We start from the raw sequence: 10,409 nt of genomic DNA, 5'->3' as shown, positions 1-10,409 counted from the left end.
TAAGGATATGGGCGGTGATGGTGGTCATAATGAAAATAACATTTATAGTGACAATAATAGCAACAACATTGATGGCAATTTGTGAAAATGAAATAGTGTTGGGTATGAATGAACATTTCTCTCCTCAAATTCTTTCCATTTGTTCTATCTTCTTTTCCTTTCAACTACATTACTTTCATCCTTTGATAATGAATTAACATCTTTTTCACTTGCTTCATCAAACTATGAAGATTTGCAAAGGAATCAAACAACATGAGGTCATGGAATAAGGATCATGTTGGAACAAGGTCGAAGAGAAGAAGTGACAAAGCATCCAACGATAGTTAAGGGTGTGTACGGTTTGGTTTGATGTAATTTAAGAATGTTTTCAAACCAAGCTAAAAAAAAAAACAAACCAAGTCAAACAATTGTAGGTTCTAAATCAAACTAAATTGAAAAATTATAATTTGATCTAATTTGGATTACGGTTTTAACCTATTAAAAATCATTCACTTTCAAATATTTTGTACTTAATAAATGAATTATAATTCTCTAGTATATGAAATAAACATGTAAAATGAGTATAAAAAACGTATACAATAATTGTATAAAAAAGTGACAAAATATATATGGTAAACAAGTTGTATACCTAATTACTTGTTAAAAAATTTTGTCAAATATGGTTTTATATATGTGTATTTTAAAAATATGGTTTATGGTTTGACTTGATTTGAAAATTATCCAAACGGCAACCTAAATTGTAAACTGTTTTTCTAAAATCTAGCAACCCAAACTGAATAATTTTATAAACCAAACTATAATTTTTAAACGGTTTGGTCCGATTTTATGATTTGAACCTATTATGCACATCCCTAACAATATTGTTTCCTCTATGCGAGATGAAAAATGACACTTTTCCTTTCTATTAGCTAATTTATTTTAATAACGTTAGGTTTTTGGTGAAAAAGTGTGATTTATGTATTTTATAGGTAAAAAATGTTTACAGGTTAGACCTTATGTGAGAAAATGTTAATCACTCTTTAAGACATAACAAATCTAATGAAAGACAATATTTTTGAAATAAAGTGTCTTAAAAATAGAGATATGCATGGTTTGATTTTGTTTGTTTTAGGAATAATTTTTAAATCAAATGAAATTAAAAAAAAATTGGCAAAATCTCAAACCAAACCATTTTATACTTCAACTTAAACTAAATCGAATTGAAAAATTGTAGTTGAATCTAGCTTAGGCCTCCTGAAAAAAAAAAAATTGTATTATCAATGCAAAACATGTTACCAAGCACATTTTTTAAAATTTTATAGCTCTACCTATCTATATAATTTTGGAAGGCCAAAAGACTTATTCCTTCCCAAGGTTTGATGCATTCTCAAACTCCCACTCTCAACATTTTAAAAACTCAAACACATACCCATCATCCAAGTTCTGTTGTATTTAGCGATTAGTTGTAAGAGCAAAAACGTCATTTCATCAGTTGGATGAAATAAATATATTTTTATCACTCCCCCCCCCCCCCCCAAGGTTTTGAAAATTGAAAATTTCACTCCAACCTCAACTTTTTCAGTTTTGAAAAGTGATTTTTCCTCTCTAACCTTAGGATTTTTTTCTTCTCTCTTCGACCACTATCTCTTTCTGTAGCAACTTTCTTCCTACCCTAAACCTTCGTCTCTCAGAGTCAATAGAGACTTGAACAAACATTCTCATGATGAAGACAAAGAAGCACACTCGAACGAAGATTCTCATGTTCGTCTCTTCGTCTTTGTCTCTCACCGTTGAGGTCTCTCGATGCTAACAAAAACTAAGAGACGAAGTGTAATACCCTCAGATACGTTCTAGGGGCATTTGTGTCTTTTAATCTTACTTTGAGACATTTCCAGTTTTAAATTTATATATGGAAATGTATGCATGTGTGTCATATACAAAGCAATTACAGAGAAAACACACACACACACACACACACACACACACACATATATATATATATATATATATATTGAAAAAGTATGTAAATATATATGTATAGAGAGAAAAGTAAAAAAAAAACAACTTTTACCCTTTTTCCATCATTCTCCCATCTATTCCAGAAGAAGGCAGTCTTCTTTGCTGTGTTTTTGAAGAAAACTGAGTGATTTGGAAGAGTTTTGGAAGATAAATAAGGAAGGAAAATAAGAGGAAGCACTTTGGAAGCATTGGTAACCAAAAGATCTCATTCATTTCCCTTTACCTATGTTTATATGTATTGGATACATGTTATATGAATATGTTAGTGTGTTTTGGTGTTGATTTAAGGTGGTTTTGGTGATAAAGGAAACAAAACAAGGAGGAGAGAGTCAACTTGCAAAGATTGGTTTGAAACAAGGTAAGAGGTATTATCCTTAATATGTTTCATGTTTTATACTTTTGGTTCCTTGGATCTATGTTATAAATGATGATTTTGAAGTTGAGAAATGTTGTTTTGTCATTTGGGATATCTATGTGTGTGATTTTGTTGATGGCAGAGAGTTGGTTAATATTTACAGTTTTACCACTGATTTCGTCCCACGTTTTGACTGTTTTATCTAATGAATTATGCGTATTATTATAGCTTGTTGAAAAGCTCTTTGAATCATATTTTCATTGATATATAGCTTGTATGAATTAGAGACTGTTTGGATTGTTAAATGGCATGAACAAAAAAACCTATCTTACCAAATAAACAGTGAAGACAGTTTTTTGCCGCTGACTTCATCCCACGTTTTGGCTACCTTATCTAATGAATCATGAGTGCTATTATAGCTTGTTGGAAATATCTTTGAATCCTCTTTCCAATGATATATAGCTTGTATGAATTAGAGATCATTTGGACTGTTAAATATTGTATGAACCACAAGGACTGTTTTACCAAATAAATAGAGAAGACAGTTTTTTTGCTATTGATTTCATCTCATGTTTTGACTGTCTTATATAATGAATTATAAGTGTTATTATAGCTTGTTGGAAAGATCTTTGAATCCTCTTTTCAATGATATATAGCTTGTATGAATTAGAAATCGTTTGGACTGTTAAATTGTATGAAAAAAAAGGTTGTCCTATTAAATGAACAGTATTTCACAGTTTTTGGAAAGAAAGAAAGAAAGAAAAGGAGGAGAAAAAGGAAAGGAAAAAAGAAAGAAAAGAAAGAAAAGGAAAGAAAAGAAGAAGAAAAGAAAGAAAAGCAAGAAAAGGAATTTGAGGCTCAAGATTCAGGGGTCGTCCCAAGAGTATAGTCTGGTGAGTTATGAATAGATTTAGATGGAAGCAAGATTAGTAAGATATAAGGCATGCATGCATGTTATGAACTATAAGGGGGCACTTTACACTATACCACCCGTAGTAAGGTACGTCCGTAGTAGGACATATACCCCTTGTAGGGTCTGTTCGCAGTAGAGCTCAGTTCAGATTCAAAAATGATATAATGAGAGAAAAGAAGAGAGCTCAAACTTAGAAAAGTGTCAAATCCCTATAGTCAGCTTTCAAAAAGTATCAAATAGACACCAGATGGGATAAAGTATGACCCAAATAGTAAAGAATGAACTAAATTATCCCTTCGATTTCTTATGGAGGTTATGAATGAGGTTGAGTCCCGAGAGTGAGTTAGAACAGGAAATGAGATAGTTTACTTAATTCTTTCCCCTTACTGAGTGTTCTTATCTCTCACTTCCTTTTCTTTCATGATTGTAGGTACAAGTGATCGAGGTAGCTGCGAGGCAGGGTCAGGTCAGCGAAGATAGGCCCGACTGGAGCAGGTTATCTCTAGTTTATATTACATATGTACAGTCGCATGTTCTTGTTGATTTTTGACCTTTTTGAGATGATTGTGCAGTTATATATGATTACTTCATATTTTCAGAGGTTTTCAGATGAGTTTTCATATGAGCATATACATCTTTTGTTCGTTTCCAAATTTTCAGTTTTCTTAGAATAATTTCTAAACACTTTCAGTAATAAGTTGAGTTCAAAGTAGTTTTTAAAGTATTTTAAAAAAATAAAAAAAATAGACTCTCCGGATATTAATTCGTAACATCTCTTCTTCAGTGGATAGTACTTCTGGGGAGGGATGTTACACGAAGATTGTGCACTAAAGATTATCTGGGAAGAGACAAAGATGTCTCTCAATCTCCATCAATAAACCAGCTTCAGTTTTTTTCATTTTGATCTGAAAAATCAAACGATAGAGCTCGAAAGAAATGCCAATCTAGAGGGAGAAAGGGAGCCAATTTTTGCTTAAGTGATACAGATGCTGATGGATTCTAATCACCAACAGAGATGAAGAAAAAGAGAAAACCTTAGGGGAGAATAAGTAAGTTTTTGAAACTTTAGATAAAAGAAAACTGTTAATTTTTTTAAACTATGATAGGGAAATAAGATAAAACAATTCATTAGAAACCCTATTAATTAGCCTCACTTCATCTCTATCACAATCTTATCATTTTCACGAGTTTTGACCTCTATCACCTTCTTTCTCATCGTAATATGAGATGTCATTAATGACTCATTTACTCGATTTAGTCATTAATGACTCGACTAAGAAAAGTTATTAATGATAACTCAAATTATCACAGAGAGAGAGAGAGAGTGATGGGAGCTGAAACTTATGTCAATAGAGAGAGAAAAATGGTGGTACGAGAGAAGGTGGATTGATGGGTGGTTTGGTATGAAGATAGTTGAAGCTAACTCTTGATTCAATAAAAAGAGATCAAGGTGAAATGAAAGGAAAATAAGATTATGTTAATTAACTTTCCAACGCTATACCAATGTTTTTTTTTTTTTTTTTTTTTTTTTTAAAGTTTGATTTTAAGTAAAAAAATGTTATTTTGGAAATGGAGGGGTGGAAAAGTCTTTTCAAAGCTAACGTTTTAGAAAATGTAATTTAATTTAAAATAATCAATTCCTGCACGAAGGCAAGCGTGCGACAACAGACCAAATCTCCCTATGTATGCACCTTCTTTACAAGTAGGCAAGTGGAACGGGAATGAAGTCAGCAGTCTCGTCATTTCTGGGCTCTAGGACTCTTCTCAGTTTCAATCACTCTCGCTTATACTCCATTTTCTTCGCCAAACCCATTCCTCACCCTCGCCGGCCCTCTTTCCTCTGCACTTATTCATCGCGAATCTCTGCTCCAATCATGGCCGCTTCTTTCAAGCCTGAACAAGCCAGGAAGCCACCTGCTCTTCCCTTGCCCACTCCTCCACTCACCAAGGTAACCCCATTTTTCTTTCTCTCTATCGGTTTTGTTGCAATTTAATGAAGTGAATTTTGTTGATTCATAAAATTATGCTTTTGTTTTTGTAGTTTAAGATTGGATTGTGCCAATTATCCGTGACGGCTGATAAAGAGCGGAATATTGCGCATGCTCGCACAGCCATCCAAGACGCCGCTGAGAAGGGTGCCAAGCTCGTTGTTTTGCCAGTGAGTTTTATTTATTTTTTTATTTATATATGATATGCGTCTGTTCATTGGTTGACTTTCAATGTTAATTTTTTTAATTTTGGGTTTAGAGGAGAATTGTGGGTGTTATAGTTCCTCAATCATCAACATTGTTGGCTTCAATTGATGTGTTCCAGGAAATTTGGAACAGTCCATATTCCAATGATTCCTTCCCAGTTTACGCTGAGGACATTGATGCGGGTGGTGATGCATCACCTTCTACAGCTATGCTTTCGGAAATTTCTCGCCTTCTGAACATCACCATCATTGGTGGTTCTATACCAGAGCGCTCTGGAGATCGGTTGTACAACACTTGTTGTGTATTTGGTTCTGATGGAATTATCAAAGCTAAGCATCGGAAGGTAGTATTTTATGCTCACCTTGTATGTCATTTGTTATCACAGAGAATATGTTTATCTTGTTTGGTATATGTTTAGAAACACTGTATTTCTAGAAGATAGGACTGATGACTAAATGGCCGCTGATGTGAATTTACCATGTTAACTGACACATAATAGAAGGTAATAAGCCGTTTAATATTTTTGATATGATTGTGTAACGATTTTCATAATCTCCAAAGTTGGTTTCTCTCTTATTAAGCGTCATAATTTCTGCTTTTGGAAAATGGTAGTACTTTGTAGGAATCACACCTCCCAGTTAGAGGTGTGTGCTGTCTTGAATACCAAATGATAAGCATTTTGAAAGGAATCTGTATTAAGTAGTAAGTAGTATCATCTTGAAGATAATTTTTGAGTTGTTGATTCATAATTTCTGCTATTCCTGTGCAACAACAGATACACCTTTTTGATATTGACATCCCTGGGAAGATTACCTTTATGGAATCTAAAACTCTTACTGCTGGGGAGAGTCCAACCATTGTTGATACAGGTTTGATGTTCTCTTAATATCTTACAATATAACTCATTTCCAGAATTTTCCATCTCTATCTAATGGTGGACTCATTTTTGCCGTTTCAAATTTATTTTTCACGTGTCCAAATTTCTGTAGTTGGCTCTTGTTCAATTTTGTTTTGTCATTCAAGCTATTGTGACAACTAGAAGAGATCCTTTCTAGATGTCCCCTGTGCTCTGGGATATACTAGACAATGAGAACATTTAAAAGGGATTATTGTTATTTTATATGTCTTATAAATATCTGGTTGTGTTGAAGCATTTTAATTCTTTAAAGAGGAAGGAAAAAATTGAAAATTTGCTAGCAGCTTCCAGAAAATCATTTTTTTTCTTTATTCAGCAGTGATTTAAGTATTATGCTCATCTTTATATTACTGGATCATCCTGTTAGTACATTATTTTCCTTCACTTTTTTAGTCCTTTTTCGAGGAAAAAAAAAAGTTTCTTTTGTTCATCTGATACCAGTTTGAAATATAACCAATAACTGGTTCATGCAGATGTCGGGCGTATTGGCATAGGTATTTGTTATGACATTCGGTTTCCGGAACTGGCTATGATATATGCAGCAAGAGGTTTGTTTTTTCATATTTTCATTGTCCTATGAGATGATTGGCTTTAATTACCTGGCTGTGGATGCTTAGCACTAAGCATGTTGCTATCAGCATTGCAACATTAATTTGTGTAATCATCTTAATGCACAGACTATTAAATTCTATAGTTAGAAGGGCCAGCCCAGCTATGTTAATGGGGATACTTTCCCTGGTATAGATACCATAATAATGCAAAAATATACTATTGACTATTGAGTGGTAAATTTGTAATAATAAATAATTCGGCAATAGGATACAGACTTTTGCTAGTCATCGTTCTGTTTAAAAGTTTAAGGTATGGATGCTGACCCAGCATCATAGCCAGATCTTAATCAGAAACACAAGATTGATGCAGCAATATTCTCAATTGAACTCAACAAAGCCTTTCTTACATAGGTGCTCGGTCAACGACCAGAATCCTTATTTGTGGGTCAGTTTTACCGATAATTTTTTTTCATTTAAATTTTATCAATCTCTCTGTGTTGTTACTTTATAAAGGAAAAAAACACTTGAATTTCATTAAGGAAACATCTTATGCATAGGATTGAAACATGGAGGTAATTAATCATCTCTCTCTTTCTGACTGAACATATCATCACATTTTTTAAATGGAAATGCCTCAAAAACAGACTAGCTTACATGAAAAGATAAAAAGATTAAACTGTCAAAAGCATCATCTTTGAACCCTTTACATCGGCTCAAAAACACATTCATTTCTTAAAAAGCAGTTTATTCATAAAGCTAATGCTTGGGAAAATGCCCACCTTGCCAAGATCTTGCTTCACTGTACCAGCTTAGCAATGGCCATGAACATGTTTTTCTTCTATTTCGTTAGTATGATATGGTTTTATTATTTCACTATCGCAACTTGAGGTCTAGACTTATTTCACTTCTAGAAATTATTTTCCTGTTCACTGATTGGCTGACAAATTGATTGTAACAACAGGTGCTCACTTGCTATGCTATCCTGGGGCATTTAACATGACAACTGGACCACTACATTGGGAGTTATTACAGAGGGCAAGGTACTGTAATTTCTGTTCTTGTGTTGCTTAATAATAAGTGTGGTTGGCGGTTTGGGTTGAGATATGGTACTGCTAAATGCAAAGGCTCAATTAGCACCTTGTGTAACACTGCTTCTGACTTTTTAGCTTTTGGGGTGCTTCAAATGATAGAATAATTCACGAATTTGGATGCAGCTATTTCATTTCTAGTTTCAAATTGTGGATACTCTTTTTAAACACATATATCTCCTTAACGCATATGAAGTATTTTTACATCTTTTAATTTTAGATCTATCACTACAATTTAAATGCAAGATATAATCTAGGAACAGCAGCAGTTTCATTTGTGAAATTAAAATGATCTGGAAATATGTTTTGCATTGTGATACTAACCTTAGGATAACCACACCTCAGAAGCTAGCTTTTAAGATAGAAGAGTCCAAAGCCATATAAATTTTTCACTAGTTACCTATACTTTTCAATATGGGATCCAAGTCTCATACCTTGCGCTTGGGATCTTAACATACCATCACGTTTTACAACCCCAGCAACCACGTGGGGACGAACACTGCAATGCTGGTGTCATCACTCGCGCCGCATGATTGCAAGAGAACTACACCTCAAAAACTAGTTATTGATATGGGAGAGCCCAAGGCTACATAAACCATACACTAGTTGCTCATACTTTCTAATGTGGGATCCAAATTTCATATTTTGCACTTGAGATCCTAACACATTGTTCAAGAAAAATCTCATATAAAGCATCTTCGCTTTAGTGAAAAAACTTTTTATGTGCTATTTATTTATTATGTTACATGTTATTTTCACTTCACAACTCTATCTTCCACCTTTACCCCATTGCCTCCTTCAGTTGATTAATCAGTAATTTCATGTCTCAATGGGGACAGGTGTAGTGTAATTTTTTTTTTTTTTAATATAATTGATGGTTCTAATAATTGTCTCTGATTTTCTCTTTGATTTCATATGCAGGGCTACAGATAATCAGGTGCTGCATTAAAGTTCTTTTTTTTTTTTTTTGTTTTATATGATTACCTGAGATGCTTTAACATCTATCACAATTCAATAGCCAACTAGAATAAGTGTGTTGATTCTTATGCCAAAATGTTAAAGGAAAACCCTCAGGTAGCATGGCTGCGGCTGCTATTTTTTCTTTTTACAAACTTATTCTCTTAAAAAATGAGAAATAAAATTACCAGGACTCAAGAAGTAAGGGAAATTGCGGAGCATTAAAATATAAAATGTTGTGATTCTTCAATATGCATATGTTATGGCACTAAGAGAATTGGGAGAAATAACATTCATGATGGGGCTAGTGTATGCAATCATTTTTTGTTTCTGCTGCATTTGAATTGATCATCATTGATAGAATAAGATATTTGTGGTTACAGTCTAGCATATTCCTTTTAATTATTGGTTTTCATGGGACAGACTGTTCAATTCATTAGTGCTTGGTAGTTTGATGGTTGCTGATCTTTTAACATGATGTGCCTTATGGCGAAATTGAAGTTCCTTGGAATTTATTGGATTGCTGCTTCTACATATTTTTGATACGTCAAAAATGAGCATGACTATCAAGACATCATCCTTTCTTAGTTAGATAAAGAACAGCAGCAGCAGCAGCAGCAGTAGTAGTAGTAATTAGAAGCATTTTGCAGCCACTCTTCTTAACTAATTAATTAGTACCAGTAATCTACCAGAGATCACAGATTTGCAGTTTCTCCTTAATTCCATTTAACTTACATTTGATACACTGGTTTTATCTTGTGTTGTACCCGTGAGGTTTTTCAAGGGTTCTTACATTTTGTAACATGAAATGGCAGTTATATGTAGCGACTTGTTCTCCTGCCCGAGCTGACAAAGGCAGTTATGTAGCCTGGGGCCACTCCACTCTCGTAGGACCGGTGAGTTTAGCATTCTAATAAATTCTTTCAAGTTAATCATTTGTTGTAACGATTGATACCATGAAGACTGGTGATACATCTGAACTTGTAAGCTGTGAGTATATATGTTAACTGTAAATATATGAATATGACAGTTTGGAGAAGTTCTAGCTACGACTGAGCACACTGAGGATATCATTGTAGCAGAGATTGATTATACACAAATGGATCTCAGAAGGTGACATGCTTTCTTAGAATATATATATCCTGCTTAGGAAAATGCTGATAAAATGTTCTGTTCTATTGTACCCTTTCTTCTGATTTAGTTTCTTTGCAAATTCCAGGGAAAACCTTCCATTATCAAAGCAACGGCGGGGTGATCTTTACCAGTTGGTAGACTTCCAAAGGCTTAATTCTGAATAATTTGAGCCAAGAGTGTTAATAGATAGGTATGGTGCATGGAACAAGTTATATTAAAGTGATGAGACTATCATTCTGTAGATTTGGTAATGTAAAGTTGATCATTTAAATCATTACATAATATTCATTCTGTTCGAAATA

At 33.7% G+C, this 10,409-nt stretch overlaps 1 protein-coding gene across 1 annotated transcript; it reads left to right on the top strand.

Annotated features, from left to right (window-relative positions):
- Nucleotides 1-4,928: 4,928 nt before the first annotated feature.
- LOC123201048 (omega-amidase, chloroplastic-like) lies at nt 4,929-10,409 on the top strand. Its single transcript, XM_044616501.1, has 10 exons — nt 4,929-5,215; nt 5,308-5,424; nt 5,580-5,804; nt 6,237-6,330; nt 6,851-6,925; nt 7,890-7,968; nt 8,938-8,953; nt 9,789-9,869; nt 10,004-10,086; nt 10,193-10,409. Exons 1-10 carry the CDS (start codon nt 4,988-4,990, stop codon nt 10,269-10,271), a joined length of 1,077 nt encoding a protein of 358 aa, XP_044472436.1. The 5' UTR covers nt 4,929-4,987; the 3' UTR covers nt 10,272-10,409.

This window comes from Mangifera indica, chromosome 17 (genome assembly GCF_011075055.1).
Source record: "Mangifera indica cultivar Alphonso chromosome 17, CATAS_Mindica_2.1, whole genome shotgun sequence".
NCBI lineage: Eukaryota > Viridiplantae > Streptophyta > Magnoliopsida > Sapindales > Anacardiaceae > Mangifera > Mangifera indica.
This window is presented reverse-complemented; position numbering and strand designations above follow the sequence as displayed.

Coding starts and splice junctions, on each gene's coding strand:
- LOC123201048 (XM_044616501.1), top strand. CDS start 4,988: ATGAAGTCAGCAGTCTCGTCATTTCTGGGCTCTAGGACTCTTCTCAGT. Junction 6,926..7,889: donor TATGATATATGCAGCAAGAG/GTTTGTTTTTTC, acceptor TTGTAACAACAG/GTGCTCACTTGCTATGCTAT. Junction 10,087..10,192: donor ACACAAATGGATCTCAGAAG/GTGACATGCTTT, acceptor TGCAAATTCCAG/GGAAAACCTTCCATTATCAA.